The following is a 19,131-nucleotide window of genomic DNA, read 5'->3' as shown; positions in this document are numbered from 1 at the left end:
AGTTAGTTTAATCAATGGTGTTTCATGATTCATAGAAATGGTAGCATTGCAACAGCTAAAATGTGATCACATTTAAGTTTTAATAAGCAAAATAATTTACATAATTTTAAACTATTATACAGTGTGGTGTAAATCCTGGTAACAGTAGACTAACAAATAGCATTCCTTACAGGTCGTCAGGTTCAGGCACTTTATACAGCCTTACAAAAATATGCTATATAACTAGTACAAGAAGCTAGCAATGTCATATCTCCCAATACAGCATAATAACCACTTTTAGTCCTGTATTCTGATCAATTAATGGATAACTGAAAAACAAATCTACACAAACTGAATTTTTAAGAGCTCCTGTATAGTCCATGTTGAGGCAACGTTAAGAGAAACCTTCACAGGTAGGCTACGTTTGAAGTCTTGCAATACATCCTTGAAGTGAGTTCATCTCATAGAAGTGTTGGATGAAATATGCATGTTGACATTATTTCAACAGGGCTCTACACTAACAACAAAAACATGATTATCAATCACATGCGGTGGATCTTGTCATGGTCCATGAACTGCTTTAAGTTCTGCAGGTTGTCCCACCACTTAAAGAGGAAAGTTTGGGCGATCAAGCTAAACCAGGGTGTGATCAGCAGCTCTCCTCTCTTGGCCTTCTCCAGCATCTCCTTCAGTTCCTCCTTGGTGACATAGCAGTGGCTCTGGATCTCATTGGGGTCTGGGTTCACCTCCACGTCCTTCTGCATGAACAGGATGTAGTCGATTTCATGCTCGCCCCAGACCCCATCTGACTGGGCTTTGTAATGGATCCTGGTCAGGTAGGTCATCTCCTCTGGAGGCACCTGAGAGAGGGGGCGGGAAGAATTCAGCACAACTGAATCCTGCTGTGATGCAAAAGATATTTAGCTGTTTGATTGATCTGTTTGAGTGCCTCTCCCACATAGTATAACAGACCAGTAAGGCTACATCTACTGGTCTATTATACTACTTGTGGGGCAGGTACTCAACAGCTAAATACATTTTGTTTTCATATCCTCAAAATCCCCAATTATAATGATATTATTATTATAAAGACAGACTTTAGACCGTTCTAAATGTATCCACATGAGATACAGCACAGGTATACAGTTAGCACGTATGCACACTACTAACCTGATTCATGGGGATTCCCAGCTCTGCTTCAAGTCGTCTTTGTGCCGCTCTCCTTATCCCAATTGCGTCCTGCTCCTCCAATTCACTTACTGTATGTAAAGGATGGCTGCAGCAGGTGTTGGTAAAACACCCTATAAACACACACAGGTCGTTTCAACACCAAAGCTTAACCGAGTCATAAATCACCTTTTCACAGTTGATATTTCAGATAAGAACCGGGGCTTTTTTTTAATCGAGGTTATTTTCTCACCTGGAAAGGTGATCTTCGCATCCGATCTTTGTTGTAAAAGGAGCTTGTCCTCACTGTTGAACAGGAATACGCTAAAGGCACGATGCAGTAAACCTGGAACAGAGAAGGAGTCAATGTTATCAGTAATGTATCGGTCATCCGCACAAGAAATATTTTGTATGCTATAGTCTGTCACTTACCTTTGTCAATTTTCGAATTAAGGTGGCAATTTTTTTTGCTATCCGCTCCTGTTTTATGGTCATTCTCATCGATGAGGATGCACATCTCTGCAAGAAGTTTCACCTGCTTCTCGTCCAGATTATCCGTGTTTATTTCAGGCATCCTTGCAGCAGCACGCAGATCTTTCGCTTGTCTGTAAACAGTATTTACCACGGTGAGAACTAGCTAACGCTTCGGTTTTTAACAGTTATCTATCCGTGTGCAAAATAGCCTTGAAACTAAACGAAAACATCCTGCATCATTAGCTGTGTAAGTAACATGAAGCCATATGCTCCAAAAGGCAGTCTATCAATAGACCGTGCAGATAGCTAACGTTAAATCGGTCGCGCAGATTGGAGTAAACGAGATTAGCTAGCAGCACTATTGAAACTATTAAATAGCAGTGGTAGTTTGCAATATTACAGTATAGTTCGAGAAAACTTAAAACACTTCAATACACACCTTGAGAAATATCTAAAGGAAATAGATGCGGGGAGGAATCGACGATGTTTTATACTGCTTCCACTTGATACAGGTACGACTGGCTTCAACAAGGCTGGTCCCTCACAGGACACCATCCGGAGCACAGCCCACAAGCCGCGCGCCATCATCACACCGACAAGGAACACCAATCACGCCTCCAGAAGGAATCAACACGCCATCGAACCATCCTGGTTTATTTGAAAGAAGATTGATCGTAAAACAGTGATTTCATTTAGGAAAAATAAACCCATCTCGATCACCGATTATAAAGCGCTATTACTTACAGATGAACAGTTGTAATTCAGGTATAAATTGCCAGTTTTATAGCGTATTTCATGATAACTTTGCTGACGAAGTGAACGTGCTTGCTTCCCATGGGCGTAATTGTGTGACGTTAAAGTTCGCAATTGGTTCAGACAGTAACGGCGTTCCTATTGGTTCGCAGATGCCATGTGGCACGGAACATAAACATGATCCAAAATGATTTAAAACAAGGAAGATATCAAGTGTCATTAAACATAGTCTACTTTACATCATCCCGGTAATTATATTTCGTGTTTAATTTAGGGCACGCCAACTCTCGACTCGTCTTAGCGCTAAATCATGATACTTATGGCGTCCAGTCTTGGGGCTAAGCGCAGTGCTTTCTTATTTTGTGGGGTATCTTAGCAAGCTAGCCCTCACAAGGTCAATCAATTTATCAAACGCAAAGAGATAAATACCTTGTTTCAATAGCAATCTATATAATAGTGCACGTAACTGTAATAGTGCACGTAACTGTAATTGCGTAAAGGTTGAATTAGACCTCGATAGGCTTCCGTTGTCCTTAAATCCGTAAATGTCTGCATGTGCTAACATTTTCTATAATTGTAGATATTTCGAACGTTCTCGGTCAGAACTAGTATTCTGCAAGATCTGCTCGATACCCAAATACTATCAATATGATAACTAAGTAAAGCTGGCCTTCCATGACGCACCAATCTGTCACCAAGACCGTATTTGTATTGTTACTATGAAGCTCGGTGTTACGTGCTTTGACAGGCTTATTATCATACTCCGTGGACAACATTTTCCACACCTACTGTGTAGACAGAATCTCAGGTTGTAAAAGAAGCTAACTCCAACACGCTGAAATTACTTGGCTGACCCATGACCCGAACACTCCTAAACAGGCTACACTACTTCTGGTTTTAAATTCAGCCATAGTTTACTCTGGGTTACATTTCTAGGCGTTACGCTTTGCTAAATAATTCCGTTGTCCGTCTGAGATTGTGCGGTAATGTTTAACCGCTCTGTGGGAACAATGGGTCCTGTCCTACCAGCCGGACTGCAGTAGTAGGCTACAGAACGGCAGAATGTCAGCGGTTAGGTTTGATTAACCATAACCCTGTGTTTACCTGTGCAATAGCAGGCTATCAGTGGTTAGCTGTACCCATGGATTTACCCTGGCTTGTGTTTACCCAGCGTCAGGAAGGTCAAGGTAAACAGGGGACTAGCCCAGAGGAGGGATGCCTGGGGAAAGCGGAAGCAGTTCTTCCACCTCCCGCCACCCCAAGCAGAAGCGCAAGTCCCATAGCCTGTCCATACGACGCAGCAACAGCACGGAACAGGACAGGGCAGGCTTCCAGAGAGACATGCTGGAGGGCCAGGTGAGACACGAACAAAACACTCCCACATACACAGTAACTTTGTACTGATTTAGCCGTGTATGAATGGAGTAACTTAATAACGTTAATAACTAAAAAAAAAACAGATATTGACCAAAAAATTTAAGGGGGTAAGTTCAATTCTTAACACACAGTTTATGGCATGTTTTTTTTATGGTAATGGTTTTGTTGCTGTCAATTTATCTTTCATGGGAAGGGCTTACTGTGGTGTGACCGAGCACAGTACTGTCATTCAATGTCCAGGTAATCTTTCGTGTTTAATTGAACAAGGTCTTTGGTCAAAGAGGAATCCTCGATCAGGTTGAAGGCCAAGTAGAAGTCCGTACAGTGAGACTGACTTGATGAGTTGAGTTCAGTCAGAGTTTGTATTCCTTAGTGTTGCAATCCCAGGAGAGACTCTCATTTTGTTTCTGTTGAAAAACAAGGTGAGATACTTACATGTTTTAGGTATGTTCTACTCAGACAATCTGGTACTGTTTTGTGTGCTCACTGCTCATCCAAAGATGGTAATCAGAAAGTTGTTTGTTTAACTTGGTAATATGTTTTTCTCTATGCTGTGTGAGTTTGGTTGGTTTATGTGGTAGATGGTCCAGTACCAGCCGGTTTTACAACAATTCTCAGGATTTGTGGGCTGTGTTACAGATTCAATATAGATCTTACGATTCAGTAATGGTACACTTGTTAATGATTTTTTTGGTTGTATTAACAAATTGAGCTTTCTCAGTTTGAATATTATAGATTGATTCCGCTCCTAGTTAGAGATTAACCATTCTCCTCATCAGTACACTACAGTGTCCAGTGTTTGGATTGACTGGTCTTTACAGGGACACAGTCTTCTGATAAGAGGCCGCACCTGATGCTACCTGGCGCTGGTGTGTCCCACTCTACTATACAGAAAGATAATCAAACTGCTTCTCTGTTTGATCAAGGCTGACAAAGGCTGGCTGTGAATCGAGTGTGGCTAGCAAAATAGCAAATACAAACTGGATATCCTCTGCCTTGTTTCCTTGAAAACTACTTTGAGAAGTGGTTTACAAGTGTTACCTTTGATGACCGAAGATGTAGTTTATGTTGTGTAGCAGTAGGCTAAGAACCCAGTGTTGTAGTCTATGGCAGATTAAATGGTAGACGCACAGGCTCCAGGACAACCTCATCAAGTTTTAATACAGTCTGCTCGTCCAGGTCTGATGAGTCTTTTCATCAGGCCTCTCTGTCTGTCGACAGTACCTGTTGGTTCACGGAGGACCCCCTTCACACACACACACACACGCGCTCACACACACACTCTCCCTCTCTTACACACACTTGTTCTCTCTCTCTCTCTCTCTCTCTCTCTCTCTCTCTCTCTCTCTCTCTCTCTCTCTCTCTCTCTCTCTCTTACACACACTTGCGCTCTCTCTCTCTCTCTCTCTCTCTCTCTCTCTCTCTCTCTCTCTCTCTATCTCTCTCTCTCTCTCTCTTTCTCTCTCTCTCTCTCTCTTACAAACACTTTCTCTCTCTCTCTCTCTCTCTCTCTCTCTCTCTCTCTCTCTCTCTCTCTCTCTCTCTCTGTCTCTCTCTCTTTCTCTCTCTCTCACCCTCTCTCTCTCACCACAGAGATTAGGCCTGGCGGCCTCCACATCTCAATGAAGGCATTATGTCCAGTAACCATGGAGATCTTAATTTTTTAGGCACATGATTAAGCAGCTTTGAGAGAAGGGGCAGTTTGTTGTTGGCTAATTGGCATTTTTCCCCCCTAACATGTTTACATATTCCACTGACAGAAGGGAGACTTCCTTTAGACGCTTGCACTGGAGTACACATTAGTGAAAGAGAGAGGACGATAGAACGAGTAAGAGGGAGGGAGAGAAAGGGAGGGAGGGAGGAAGGGGGGGAGAGAGTGAAGGAGAAAGGGAGGGAGGGAGGGAGGGAGAAAAAGAGAAAGAGAGAGGGAGGGAGGGGGAGAGGGAGAGAGAGAGGGACAGGCTCACGTGCCTGTCAGAGAAAGTACAGTAAAAGAATCGACACTCAGGCAAGCTGTCAGAAGCAGGTTTGAATCCTTTGTTTTCATGCTGTGCTGCTGTGTGTGCCTGTAAAATACCTTTGTGGAACTTCCAGGAGTAGAGCATGGAGGTTAGTCAACAAAGCTTACAAGGTGTTGTAGCTGTATTATAGTGGTGACGTTCCATGTTTTTGCAAAGATTTTCTGGTATCTAGTAGTTTTAGCAATAGGATATGGCTTTGGCTGGTGTTTGTTGTAGACTTTTGTTCCTGTGCTTATCCACCCTCATTGAATCGTAACTGTCCGATGAACTTTCACTAGTGTAATGTGAGTGTTCTGGTTCTTCCAGATTGTTGCTGAAATAAATATTATTTGACATCTATCATGATCAGTGGATCCACTGTATTACACTTGACAAAGGAACTTACACTTCACTGTTTCCTCCTATTTCAACATCTAACAGCAAAACAGGTTAACTGACATAATCATGGCTGCATTTCACAGTTGGTGTTTTTTTTCTGCACTGTTCTCATGTCTTGTTTGTAGGATTCCAAGCTACCTATGTCTTTGCGTAGCAATCTGCTTGACCTGTTTGGTCAGATTGAACGCGAGTTTGAAAATCTCTACATTGAAAACTTGGACCGTAAGTAATTTATCTCAAGTGCCTGGGTTCTAGCTTGACGTCTTGTTGGTTGCGCTGTCATGCATGTTTTTCATGTCTGGTAACAGTCTTGCGCTAACTTAATGCTAATGCTTATGCTAACTCTAGTACGCCGGGAGATAGATACACTCAACGATCGTCTGGCTGGAGATGGACAAACCATAGAAGGTGGAGATCCCAGCAAAGGAGCGCTTAAAACAAAAGGTATTAAATACTTTTGTTAAAGACAGCACTTGCCACACAATATCCTTATATTTAGGTGTATTTTAGAGAAAGGCTTCTGACCATGTTAATAGTCCATAGATGTTCCTTAACCCATCAGCAAGTTAGTGTGTGTTTTGGTTCCAAAACAAACTAGGTTTAATGCGCCCAAATAATGTACGGGTGGTGAAACGTGGGTTATCAAATAAGGAAGTGAATTAATCAACAGTTCATTTCTTGTTCTTTGTTTTCTTTTCTACAAATGTTTTCCTCTGATTGTCTTGAAATGAATTTGAATCGATTAATGAACACATTTGTTTATGGGTCTGTGTTTGTGTCTGCAGCTAGCCATAGCACAAGTCAGCTCTCCCAGAAGTTGAAGACAACGTACAAGGCCTCCACAAGCAAGGTAACATGAGATAGGTCATAGTGAGGTTTAAACAGGAGAGCACGATAAGGCATCTATGTAAACTATGCTAGCTGTTTTGGATTACCGGCTTACTTTATATAATGATTAACGGTGATAACAAGCTCCTTTGTTGCCCAGTGGTTAGACTGGCTGTAGAATAGCACTTCTTCTTCTGAATGACAGAGGATTTTTCAATTATTTATCACCCAGTCAAGTAAAACGTTTTTGCAATAACTTAGCAGGGTAATTAAACCAGGAACTAACTTGGTAATATTTTGTAAGACCCTAGCTGTCAGCTCATAGCTGAACAGTCCAGTGCTGTTTTGCAGGGTTTATTTCCAGATCCCAGAGGATTAAAAAAACGAAAGGATTTTTCACTTTCCCTCTCCCTCTACTGATATAGTGCCACCCCTCTTTCCACGGAAGAGTAGGGCGACCTTGCACCTTCCCTGTGGGCTCATGGGAACTGTGTGCTGGGGACTCCTGGGTAATGACCTGGAAGTCCCCCTGGGTGACACCAGCGATTGTCTCTCAAGTGATCCACTACAGCCAACTGACCCATGACGACTCACTAAATGCACTGTAGATCGTGAACGAACCTGAGTATAACAAGCATATACTAATGCCAACTAACTCAAGTCTCATCGCTCATGGCAACTGTGGTGGTGGGAGAGAAAGGGTGACATGCTATGTCATGGTGTGAGCGTGTGCCTTAAACTGGGTTGCTGGTGCTGGGTAGAGTTCTGTCAGGTCCATTAACACTGAGAAGAAATGTTCTGAGCTGTTTAAGTGAATTTGCCCTGCACCACACTCTAGGAGGGTCAAGGAGAACTTGATATTTTTAACACCTCATTCTCTCCCTCTCCTACATCTCCCCTCTCTTCCCTCCTTCATTCCCTCCTTCATTCCCTCCTTCATTCCCTCCTTCATTCCCTCCTTCATTCCCTCCCTCCCTCCCCAGATCGTGTCTAGTTTCAAAGCCACCACATCCAGAGCTGTGTGCCAGCTGCTGAAAGAGTACGTGGGCCACAGGGATGGCATCTGGGACCTTGCCATCACTCGCATCCCTCCCGTGGTCCTGGGGACCGCGTCCGCAGGTCAGACTTAAAGGGCCAGGTCACCCGAAACACCATCAGTTTGTTCCGTGAACTCTGACAGATCCCTCCCTTTAACAGTACTATGCATGATCAGTTCACCTGCTTGGCGAGATGCTCATTCTTCCCCTCTGACAGATCACTCTGCTTTGCTGTGGAGCATTGAGACAGGGAAGTGTCTGCTTCGATATGCAGGTCACGCGGGATCAGGTAAGACTGCTCGCTACATGGAAGATTAAATCTGATTTGGTCATACAAAATTGATAAGAGCATTTTGATAGAGTGACCCAGAGCTTAATTGAAGATGCTCTCGCACTGCGCAGCATGGAGAAGGTTCAGGGGATGGAGTGCTAGAGGAGAGACTAAAGTGTCTCTTTAACGTTTGAAAAGACAAATGAACCATCCACATGCAGAATGTACCTGATTAATCGTGTTTGTGTTTATCAGTCAACTCGATCAAGTTTCACCCCACGGAACAGATGGCACTCACAGGTATGAGGAGGAATATGCTGTGTGTGTGTATGTTTGTGTGTGGGTTTGTATGTTGTTCTAACTACCCAAAGATTTCATGAAAATCAGTTTGATAGAATCTGTGATTTCATTTAAGCTGTGTGTGATGTTAGTCCTTGTGGCATACTGTGTGTGTGTGTGTGCGTGCAGGTGCTCCAGTGGGCTGTATGTGTGTTTACAGTACAGTTTGGGGTTATGAGCTTGTGTGCTTATTTGTGTGCGTGTCTGTGTGTGCGTGTGTGTGTGTCTGTGTGTGCGTGCGTGTGTCTCCAGCGTCTGGGGACCAGACTGCTCACATCTGGCGCTACATGGTGCAGCTGCCTGTCTCCCAGCCCCCAGCTGACATCAGCGTGAGTTCCTCTCCTCCCTCCATACCTCCATACCAACCCTCCTTACCTCCCTCCATACCTCCATACCAACCCTCCTTACCTCCCTCCATACCTCCATACCTCCATACCAACCCTCCTTACCTCCCTCAATACCTCCATACCAACCCTCCTTACCTCCCTCCATACCTCCATACCTCCATACCTCCATACCAACCCTCCTTACCTCCCTCAATACCTCCATACCAACCCTCCTTACCTCCCTCCATACCTCCATACCTCCATACCAACCCTCCTTACCTCCCTCCATACCTCCATACCAACCCTCCTTACCTCCCTCCATACCTCCATACCTCCATACCAACCCTCCTTACCTCCCTCCATACCTCCATACCAACCCTCCTTACCTCCCTCCATACCTCCATACCTCCATACCAACCCTCCTTACCTCCTTCCATACCTCCATACCTCCATACCAACCCTCCTTACCTCCCTCCATACCTCCATACCAACCCTCCTTACCTCCCCCCATACCTCCATACCTCCATACCAACCCTCCTTACCTCCCTCCATACCTCCATACCTCCATACCAACCCTCCTTACCTCCCTCCATACCTCCATACCTCCATACCAACCCTCCTTACCTCCCTCCATACCTCCATACCTCCATACCAACCCTCCTTACCTCCCTCCATACCTCCATACCTCCATACCAACCCTCCTTACCTCCCTCCATACCTCCATACCTCCATACCAACCCTCCTTACCTCCCTCCATACCTCCATACCTCCATACCAACCCTCTTTACCTCCCTCCATACCTCCATACCTCCATACCAACCCTCCTTACCTCCCTCCATACCTCCATACCTCCATACCAACCCTCCTTACCTCCCTCCATACCTCCATACCTCCATACCAACCCTCCTTACCTCCCTCCATACCTCCATACCTCCATACCAACCCTCCTTACCTCCCTCCATACCTCCATACCTCCATACCAACCCTCCTTACCTCCCTCCATACCTCCATACCTCCATACCAACCCTCCTTACCTCCCTCCATACCTCCATACCTCCATACCAACCCTCCTTACCTCCCTCCATACCTCCATACCTCCATACCAACCCTCCTTACCTCTCTCCATACTTCCATACCTCCATACCAACCCTCCTTACCTCTCTCCATACTTCCATCTCTCCCTCAATACCTCCATACCTCCACTCTTCATCTCTCCTTGACTTAAGGCTTTTACTTTCACTGCCGGTCTAAAACTCATTCAGATCATTTTCAGTTCTTTCATCTGGAAATCCTTTGAAGTCATCAAGGTGAAGGATTTGATTGGATGCTCCAGTTCTGGTGACTAAACTTTGACCCCTGACCCCCCCCCCCCCAGGTTCCCTGTGAGGATGACCTGGAGCTGTCGGACAGGGAGGAGGGGGAGACGGACGAGGGTCCCTTTGAGGTGCCCACCATCCGTGTTGCCACGGCAACCCTGAAGAGTCACCAGGGCGTGGTGATCGCTGCTGATTGGCTGGTTGGAGGGAAGCAGGTCGTCTCGGCTTCCTGGGACCGATCGGCCAACCTGCACGAGGTGGAAACATCTGAGCTGGTTCACACACTCACAGGTACACACACACACACACACACATAGTCCAGGGGGTTGTATAAGTGTCGCATCCATGTGTCACGATGCTGTGTGTGTGTGTGTGTCTAGGTCACGACCAGGAGCTGACCCACTGCTGTACTCACCCCTCCCAGCGCCTGGTGGTCACCTCGTCCAGAGACACCACCTTCCGTCTGTGGGACTTCAGAGACCCGTCCATCCACTCTGTCAACGTGTTCCAGGGCCACACTGAGTGAGTGGGCCCAGAGCAGCACAGCCACAAAGCACCCAGCCACACAGCACACATCCCGGACACCTCGTTTTTAGCCACCAGGTGGCAGTACAGCACCTTATTTTCTTTTCGAACTCCGTCGGCATTCTGTCACCTCCTAGCCTTTTCATCAGCCATTTTCTCAGCTTTTCAGAGGAAACACTCTCAGTATTTTTTTTCACCCCACATTGTCACGTTAATTTCCAGGACTGTGTTGCTCTAAGCAAAATCCTCCGCTTGCTCCTCCGCTCATCATGGAGCACTTCTCTTCCACTTTGCTCTCTCTCTCTCTCTCTCGCGCGCGCGTTAATCCCCCTCTCTCTGTGTAATTTGGCCTCTCGTTCGTAGCCAGGGCTCAATTTGAGTTGCTCATTTGAAAACACGGACTGTCAGCTTGTCGGGGAAATGTCAATGCCACTCCGTTAAGGCAGAGTGTGTGTCGCGGCTCTGGAAGCCTTTGATTGCTGGGGATTACATGGTACTCATTATGTGAGACCCCAGCATGTATAATTCCTACAGATCCTACTTTAATTCTCTCCAATAGACAATCAGCGTAATGAGATTAGCGACAGCGACGCGGGCCTTCGCCAGTTTCCGGATGGTTCCCCCCCCCCCCCTCCCCTCCATCCCTCTATTTCCCTGTCAGTGTGGAGGCAATTACTTCCTGTACGTTGAGAGCATATCGAGCAGGTTTGCTGAAAACCTACCGTCTAGCGCTGAGACGAGGGGGAGAGCATGGTCGGGGACGGTTAGTAAACGCACGCCAAGCGATGGTGTAGTCCTCCTACTGTGTGGAGAGCCTGTGAGGTGAGGGGTCCGTTAGAGGGCCCGTGAGGTGAGGGGTCCGTGAGGTGAGGAGTCCGTTAGAGGGCCCGTGAGGTGAGGGGTCCGTCAGAGGGCCCGTGAGGTGAGGGGTCCGTGAGGTGAGGGGTCCGTCAGAGGGCCCGTGAGGTGAGGGGTCCGTCACAGGAGTGTCACGCTAACACAGGTCGCTTTTCTGCCCGCACTTCCAATTTACCAGGCGAGGGTTCAGCAGGGGGACGCCACACCTGCACCCCCTCCCCCCTCAGGACTCAGAGCCAGTCTTATCCTAGCTAGCAGGACACTCAGTCAATAATTCACCCAGGCAGTGTGCTGCAGCTATCAGATGGTTGTCGCTAATCCACAACAGACAGACCACGCTACAGGTGGGAAGGCAGTGGATTTTTGAACCCAGCCGGCTACTGTACGCGTGGCCCATACCTGGTCACGGCCGCACGCTGGGCCTCTTTTGTCATGGACAGCAGATGGTGTGTGAGACTGTCAACACTTGGGCTTGATTGACACTTCACTGCGTGGGATGTTTCAATGCATCTGCGTGTGTGTACACAGAACATGTGTGTGCGTGTGCATGCCCTGGTGCGTGTGTGTTTGCCTGCCTGCCTGCGTTTCAGGAGACAGCTGCTAGTCTTAATGAGCTGCAGTCACAGTGACGCGCGTGCATATCTGGCTGAGGAGGGGGAGAGAGAGGGGCAGGGAGGTGACTGGGGAGGAGGAGGCGGAGGAGGTCTACTGTCATCTGGAGGGGAATGCTCCGATGCCCCGTGCTCACAAGATGAATGAGGCCTGCACACAGCCTGGCAAGGCCTGGAGGCCTCCCTGGTAAAAGCCCAGTCAGCTCTCCAAACACACACACACACACACACACACTCCACAGCGGGGGTGTGAGCGTGGCCGTGGGTGTAGCGTGGTCGGTGAAGCTCCAGTCTGTTTGTTGTTTCGGGTCAGGTGACAACCAGAGCAGCCGATTGGTCCTTCGGCAGTAGCAGGTGGGAGAGCTCCTCGGATGAGCTCCTGCTTCAGGGCCTCTCTGCCGTCGAGAGCGGGCGCCAAACGCCTCTTCACGGTGTGGGAGGTAACGCAGTCCTCTGGAAGCCTCTCTGTGACAGGCAGAATGGCAAGAGCTGCTGGTAGGCTGTGGAGGATTACCAGGCGGGAAGAGGAGAGCTGGAGGGAGGGGCTCGTTTGCAGCGTCTTCAGCGGCAATTAGCGCTAACAGGTGCTGACAGTGTGCGGTGGCAGTCAGAAGAGCAGCGCGTTCAGTCTGGTCGGCCACCTCCTCTCGGTCTCTGGGCCGTGGGGGTGAACGCACGGGGGCACGGGGAGGGGAAACAGACGTGACAACGCTGTCGCTTTACAAACGGGACGCCGTGTCGCGTTCAGCGCTGATCACAGGCGGCGGTGTCTTTGTGCCTAAGCGTGTGTGTGTGTGCGTGTGTGGGTACGTGTGTGTCTGACAGCACTTCAGAAGACTGGCACGTCAACACGTTCCTGATTCAGAAGTGACTGTGAATAACACCAGGAGCAGTGTGCGAAGGCAATGTCTTATTAGAGACATTGTCAAGATGGATGTAATTACTCAGGGATCCAGTCTGGAAATAACCAAGCTCACTGGGACGTGACCAGTGCTGTCACAAAGCTACGACAAAAGTAGCGTGTTATCTAGCGTTTAATCTTGTTACGCTCCTTCACCCCTGCATGTCTGCCTGTCTGTCTGCGTGCCTGCCTGTCTGTCTGTCTGTCTGCCTGTCTGTCTGCCTGTCTGTCTGTCTGTCTGTCTGTCTGTCTGTCTGTCTGTCTGTCTGTCTGCCTGTCTGCCTGTCTGTCTGCCTGTCTGTCTGTCTGTCTGTCTGCCTGTCTGCCTGCCAGTCTCTCCCTCCTCCCGCCTGTCTGTCAGCCAGTCTGCCTGTCTGTCTGTCTGCCTGTCTGCCTGCCAGTCTCTCCCTCCTCCCGCCTGTCTGTCTGCCTGTCTGCCTGCCAGTCTCTCCCTCCCGCCTGTCTGTCAGCCAGTCTGCCTGTCTGTCTGTCTGTCTGTCTGTCTGCCAGTCTCTCCCTCCTCCCGCCTGTCTGTCAGCCAGTCTGTCTGTCTGTCTGCCTGTCTGTCTGCCAGTCTCTCCCTCCCGCCTGTCTGTCAGCCAGTCTGCCTGTCTGTCTGTCTGCCTGTCTGCCTGCCAGTCTCTCCCTCCTCCCGCCTGTCTGTCTGTCTGCCTGTCTGTCTGTCTGTCTGCCTGTCTGCCTGCCAGTCTCTCCCTCCTCCCGCCTGTCTGTCAGCCAGTCTGCCTGCCAGTCTCTCCCTCCTCCCGCCTGTCTGTCAGCCAGTCTGCCTGCCTGTCTGCCTGCCAGTCTCTCCCTCCTCCCGCCTGTCTGTCTGCCAGTCTGCCTGCACACTGCTTCAGTGTTCCCTAGGAGATGCTTCTTTCTCTCAGCCGTTCCTGTTCTGCTCGGCGGCTGACGAGCTTCGACCTTCCCTGTCACAGCCTCCAGCTAGCGGAGAAACGCCACTCTCCAGAACAGAACACTTCCCAAGTCCTAATAGGACTTTAATCAACCTTTTAATCTGTTGCCCCCCCTCCTCCTCCTCCTCCTCCCCCTCCTCCACACATCCTCCAGCTCAGGAAGTCAGAAAGTGCATGATCATCATCATCAACATCATCATCAGCGATGCACTCCTTGGCTTTGGGTTTAAGTGGCCGGAGCCGTGAGCTCGCCCTGTCTGGCAGTGGTGTAAAGTACAGTTTCCTGGAGCAGCCCCCCCTGCTCCTCTTAACACACCGTAGTTTAGCCCCTGATTAAAGCTTAATTAGATGTCAATTTAAATTAAGCGGGCAGCTAGCTAACCGGCCGCCGAGTCACCCAGGCTAGGCTAGGCCGAGAGAGCTAATCTCAATCAGGGGGGGAAGAGCTACGGCACACCAAGTCCAATCCTCCTACGGTGTGTGGAGAGGAGGGGGGGGGGGAGGATGTGGGGTCTGACAGCAGGAAGTGACATTATAAATTGGAAATATTAAAGGGAGAGAAGGGAGAGAGAGGGGAGAGAGGGAGGAGAGAGGGGAGAGAGAGGAAGGAGAGAGGAAGGAGAGAGGGAAGAGAGAAAAAGGAGAGGAAGGAGAGAAGGGAGAGAGAGGGGAGAGAGGGAGGAGAGAGGGGAGAGAGAGGAAGGAGAGAGGAAGGAGAGAGGGAAGAGAGAAAAAGGAGAGGAAGGAGAGAAGGGAGAGAAGGGAGAGAGAGGGGAGAGAGGGAGGAGAGAGGGGAGAGAGAGGAAGGAGAGAGGGAAGAGAGAAAAAGGAGAGGAAGGAGAGAAGGGAGAGAGAGGGGAGAGAGGGAGGAGAGAGGGGAGAGAGAGGAAGGAGAGAGGGAAGGAGACAGGGAAGACTAGAGGGTTTCATAAGATGCAGCTTCCCAGTTCACTCAACAGCCTGCTGTCATGTACACTACCTTCTCCCCAGACACCTCTCCCCCCCCCCCCCCCCCCCCTCTCTCTCTCTCTCTCTCTCTTTCTCTCTCCCCACCTCTCTCTCTCTCTCTCTTTCTCTCTCCCCACCTCTCTCTCTCTCTCTCTGTCTCCCCCCCCCCCCTTGAACTGACATTATAAATTGGAAATATTAAAGAGTCCATTAAAGGAATGGGCCTGACCTCAGCAAGGTGGGAGATAGCCTGCTGGCTCCAGTTCATCATGAGCGAGGGCGAAGACGTGCTGAGGGGAGCACTTTGGCCTGACCCTGCCGGTGGGGGTGGGGTGACTTTGAACAGCCCCCCCCCCCCCCCCCCCCCTGCCAGAGGTGCTAGCGTTAGCATTATGGGGAACTCTGGGGTGAGGAGGCTCTGGCGTGCTAGCACCAATGTAGCTTTCGTCGTGTGACCGCGGGCCCCGTGGACCAGCCATTAGTTAACCAAGCAGGCAAGGGTTGTCAGAACATGCTCTACCCCAGTCTGTCACATTGTTCCACCGTGTGGCTGTGTCTGTGCCCCCCACCAGCCAGCCCCCAGCGCTGCCGGCTGGATCACCCACAGACGGCACGCTGAGAGGCAGCCACAGAGACACGCTGCCTTGAGGGGCTCCGGGCTGGAGCGACAGGGACGAATTGAATAGAGAAGGGAGAGGAACTCCTAGTTCTGTTCCAGAGCTGTTGCACACCTGCTGCTAGATTATTAATCCCAGCCCTCATCCTCCCTCCCTCCCTCCCTCCCTCCCACTACCTCCCTCCCCTCTCTCCTCCTCTGCTTAGAGATATCTCATATTACTCGGTTGTATGAATGAGTTTGCAGCAACGACCTCTTTCTCCATAGACCAAATGATTTACTCTTGGATAAAGAATAACAGAAGAATTCTTCTTCTTGATTATGACGTTAATCGCACAGCTAATTAGAAATATCTTATAGATCTATTTGTAATCATGTCATCACTGTTTGTGTGCAGCACTGTGACATCGGCAGTGTTCACCGTGGGGGACAACGTGGTGTCAGGAAGTGACGATCGCACCGTCAAGGTGTGGGATCTGAAGAACATGAGGTCGCCCATAGCAACCATCCGCACAGACTCCGCCATCAACAGGTACAGTAGGAAACATGAGGGTGGAAGTAGGGGGGTGGGGAGCTTGTTCCCTCTGATCTGATTGTCTGTCTGATATGTAGATTGGATGGATGGATGGGCATGTGTGCTATACCAGAGCTAACCTTGCCCTTGATCTGAACCTGCAGGATCAGCGTCTCAGCCAACCAGAGGATCATCGCTCTGCCACATGACAACCGCCAAGTCCGACTGTTCGACATGTCTGGAGCGAGGCTTGCACGACTGCCTCGCAGCAACAGACAGGTACACAGAGAGAGGAGTAGAGAGAGAGGGAGTAGAAGGGGAGAGAGAGAGACAGAGACACACTGATGGAGATGGACAGAGAGAGAGGAGAGTGTCCAGAGGTGATGGGAGGAAGAAGCCAGCGCCCCTCCACCCACTGCTGGTGGCTGCTTCTGCCAGTGGCCCTGTCTCTGGCTGTTAGCACTGTTGATGTGGAGACCAGAGGAGATGTTCAAGTGGTTGTTGTTGATGCCCAGCTGTCAGGACCTGTGGAGAATGCCCTGGTCTGTCTGTCATTCAGGCTCTTTCTGGGTCATCCACATGCAGGGAGTCAGATTGCTGAGCGGTAAGGGAATCAGGCTATTAATCAGAAGGTTGCCGGTTCAATTCCCGGCCATGCAGAAATTCAATGTGTCCTTGGGAAAGGTACTTCACCCTACTTGCCTCGGGGGGGGAATGTAATGTGTGTATGTGCTTTCAGGGCCACCGGCGCATGGTGTGTTGCTCCGTGTGGAATGAGGAGAACCAGTCATGTAACCTGTTCACCTGCGGCTTCGACAGGCAGGCCATCGGCTGGAACATCAACATTCCTGCTCTGCTGCAGGAGAAGTAATGATGCACACACACACCATAAACACACACACACACCATAAACTCACACACACACACCATAAACACACACACACACACCATGAACAACACACACACACACACACCATAAACACACACACACACCATAAACACACACACACACACCATAAACACACACACACACACACCATGAACAACACACACACACCATAAACAACACACACACACACACACACACACACCATAAACACACACACACACACCATAAACAACACACACACACACACCATGAACAACACACACACACCATGAACAACACACACACACACACCAACACACACTTGCTTTCACCCATTCACACGTGGTAGCATGCTGCAGACAACTTTACAACTGCAAACACACACACACACCAACATCTATCTTTAGAGTAACTATCGGCATTATTCTTTTGACATTTTGACCTTCTCAGATCACAGATGACCTTCTAAAATTTTGTTTTTATAGATATTTCCATGTTTTGTAACATGCTACTGTAAGGATATTTTAACTTCTCAGTCCATCGTTTCCCATGCTACTGTTGTCTTCTGAATATCTGAATGTTTATCGTATTAAGACATCCTGTTACTATAACAACCACAATATATCCTGGCCCTGTTTCAGTATTGTCATATGCCTCCTTCCTCTTTCCCTGAGTGATCTCAGATGTGAGATGTGTAGCACACTTCTGGCTTTCATCTCTCCACTCATGTTAGAGATCTTTGAGGACCTCAAGGGAAGGGCAGGATGCATCTTGACAGTATTGGAACATGGCCCTCAGCTCTCTCTGTCACTGAACCCAACCCGGAAGAGTTCCTGTTTAAGGAGGAACAGCAGGAGTGTTTACACTGGGCGTTTGAACCCTAGCTTAGAGAAACCATTCTGTGTGGATGGCACATCCTTTTTGGTAAAGTGGTCTTCCTCTAAACGCATGTCGGTCTCTAAATGTTAGTCTCTCTCTCTCACATGTCCACCTGAAAATGAGCCGTCACCAGAAGTGAGTTTGAGTGGATCTGTTTATCTACAGTGCTTTGGGATGTTTGTTTACATTAAATAGCTGTTTGTCTGTTGCACCGATTTGTGTACATCATGAGGTTTTACAATAATGTGTTATTTGGAAAAATGTTAAGTCAATGTCTGCTATTTATTTAACTTCTATAGATCCTGTTTCCATGCCAGTAATGCCACCCAAATGTTGTTTGCTTAGGGTTTCTTGCTTAATACATATATAGGGAATGCTTAAATGTTAAGAATCTAAGGACATAAAATGTAATTCTGCATGAAGTTAAGTTCATTAATGTCGTATGTAATGCCTTATAACTCAAATAAGCAATCGCATAGAACTGTGCTGTATCAGTTAGAATATCGACGCCTCTGGAATGAAGGGAGGCACTCTGCAGCTCAGATATATCACCAGGTTGAACCTCTTCATTCAGGGGATTCTCTCTGTCACGTTTAATGTGTATCAAATTCATCTTTTAATCTTCAGCAACAACGGCCAGCCACGTACTCCACAGTGAATGAATTATAACTTGAAGGGATGCCAGATATCTGTGAAAATGTAATTTGCCTTATACTGTGTATGTACATACATTTGAACTGTGATGAGATTGAAAAAAGTATAGCTAGTTTCCCCATTGTGGGAAAACACATTCACCCCAAACCTTATCATTTTTTTTTGCACCGAGGCTTGTAAAAATCTAATAAAATGTGTGATTCTTTTTCCATGGTCTCAGGTGAGGTTTTCTTTTCATCTCATGAATGAATCTATCTAACCCCACAAGAGGTGTTTTTTATTGTACACTGAAATTAATTTAGTGTTCAATACAATATTAATATGGAACATTTGATATTGGTTGATGACAGAGAGTACTTCAGGGGAGAGTTCCAATGTATAAAAAAAATCTAACAGTATTTTTGTAGTTCTGTAGGCCAGGGAGTCAGGTGGCTGAGCGGTTAGGGAAGCGGACTAGTAATCAGAAGGTTGCCTGTTCGATTCCTGGCTGTGCCAAATGACGTTGTGTCCTTGGGCAAGGCACTTCACCCTACTTCCCTCTGGGAGAATGTCCCTGTACTTACTGTAAGTC

General features: G+C 48.1%; 2 protein-coding genes across 6 annotated transcripts; one reads left to right on the top strand and one right to left on the bottom strand.

Annotated features, from left to right (window-relative positions):
• Positions 1-70: 70 nt before the first annotated feature.
• idi1 (isopentenyl-diphosphate delta isomerase 1) lies at positions 71-2,464 on the bottom strand. Its single transcript, XM_047023709.1, has 6 exons — positions 2,365-2,464; positions 2,060-2,268; positions 1,579-1,751; positions 1,400-1,492; positions 1,150-1,280; positions 71-839 (listed from the first exon to the last, which is right to left on the bottom strand). Exons 2-6 carry the CDS (start codon positions 2,206-2,208, stop codon positions 522-524), a joined length of 864 nt encoding a protein of 287 aa, XP_046879665.1. The 5' UTR covers positions 2,209-2,268; positions 2,365-2,464; the 3' UTR covers positions 71-521.
• LOC124470036 (WD repeat-containing protein 37-like) lies at positions 2,216-18,769 on the top strand. 5 transcript variants are annotated; one of them, XM_047023706.1, is made up of 15 exons: positions 2,216-2,385; positions 3,545-3,729; positions 6,275-6,371; positions 6,498-6,593; positions 6,935-6,999; positions 7,961-8,096; positions 8,232-8,303; positions 8,541-8,585; positions 8,877-8,953; positions 10,326-10,557; positions 10,647-10,788; positions 16,043-16,177; positions 16,324-16,438; positions 16,899-17,026; positions 17,761-18,769. In XM_047023706.1, the coding sequence occupies exons 2-15, from the start codon at positions 3,589-3,591 to the stop codon at positions 17,768-17,770; spliced, it is 1,491 nt and encodes a 496-aa protein (XP_046879662.1). In that variant the 5' UTR covers positions 2,216-2,385; positions 3,545-3,588; the 3' UTR covers positions 17,771-18,769. The 5 variants fall into 5 exon arrangements, 4 of the variants coding, with proteins under 4 accessions (XP_046879662.1, XP_046879660.1, XP_046879663.1 ...); XM_047023704.1 differs by lacking the exon at positions 2,216-2,385 and adding an exon at positions 2,525-2,621; XR_006956368.1 differs by lacking the exons at positions 2,216-2,385; positions 17,761-18,769 and adding an exon at positions 2,525-2,621 and having other exon boundaries at positions 16,324-16,763; positions 16,899-17,072.
• The last annotated feature ends 362 nt before the right edge of the window (positions 18,770-19,131 follow it).

Source organism: Hypomesus transpacificus, chromosome 8, assembly GCF_021917145.1.
Source record: "Hypomesus transpacificus isolate Combined female chromosome 8, fHypTra1, whole genome shotgun sequence".
NCBI lineage: Eukaryota > Metazoa > Chordata > Actinopteri > Osmeriformes > Osmeridae > Hypomesus > Hypomesus transpacificus.
This window is presented reverse-complemented; position numbering and strand designations above follow the sequence as displayed.

What these genes read in the sequence shown, in the direction of transcription:
- idi1 (XM_047023709.1), bottom strand. Translation starts at nt 2,208, where the DNA reads ATGATGGCGCGCGGCTTGTGGGCTGTGCTCCGGATGGTGTCCTGTGAG. An exon ending in TCCTTTAGATATTTCTCAAG is followed by an intron (nt 1,752 to 2,059) that starts GTGTGTATTGAA and finishes TACTGTTTACAG; the next exon opens with ACAAGCGAAAGATCTGCGTG. An exon ending in TAATTCGAAAATTGACAAAG is followed by an intron (nt 1,493 to 1,578) that starts GTAAGTGACAGA and finishes TCTCTGTTCCAG; the next exon opens with GTTTACTGCATCGTGCCTTT.
- LOC124470036 (XM_047023706.1), top strand. Translation starts at nt 3,589, where the DNA reads ATGCCTGGGGAAAGCGGAAGCAGTTCTTCCACCTCCCGCCACCCCAAG. An exon ending in AGGAGCGCTTAAAACAAAAG is followed by an intron (nt 6,594 to 6,934) that starts GTATTAAATACT and finishes TTGTGTCTGCAG; the next exon opens with CTAGCCATAGCACAAGTCAG. An exon ending in AGCCCCCAGCTGACATCAGC is followed by an intron (nt 8,954 to 10,325) that starts GTGAGTTCCTCT and finishes CCCCCCCCCCAG; the next exon opens with GTTCCCTGTGAGGATGACCT.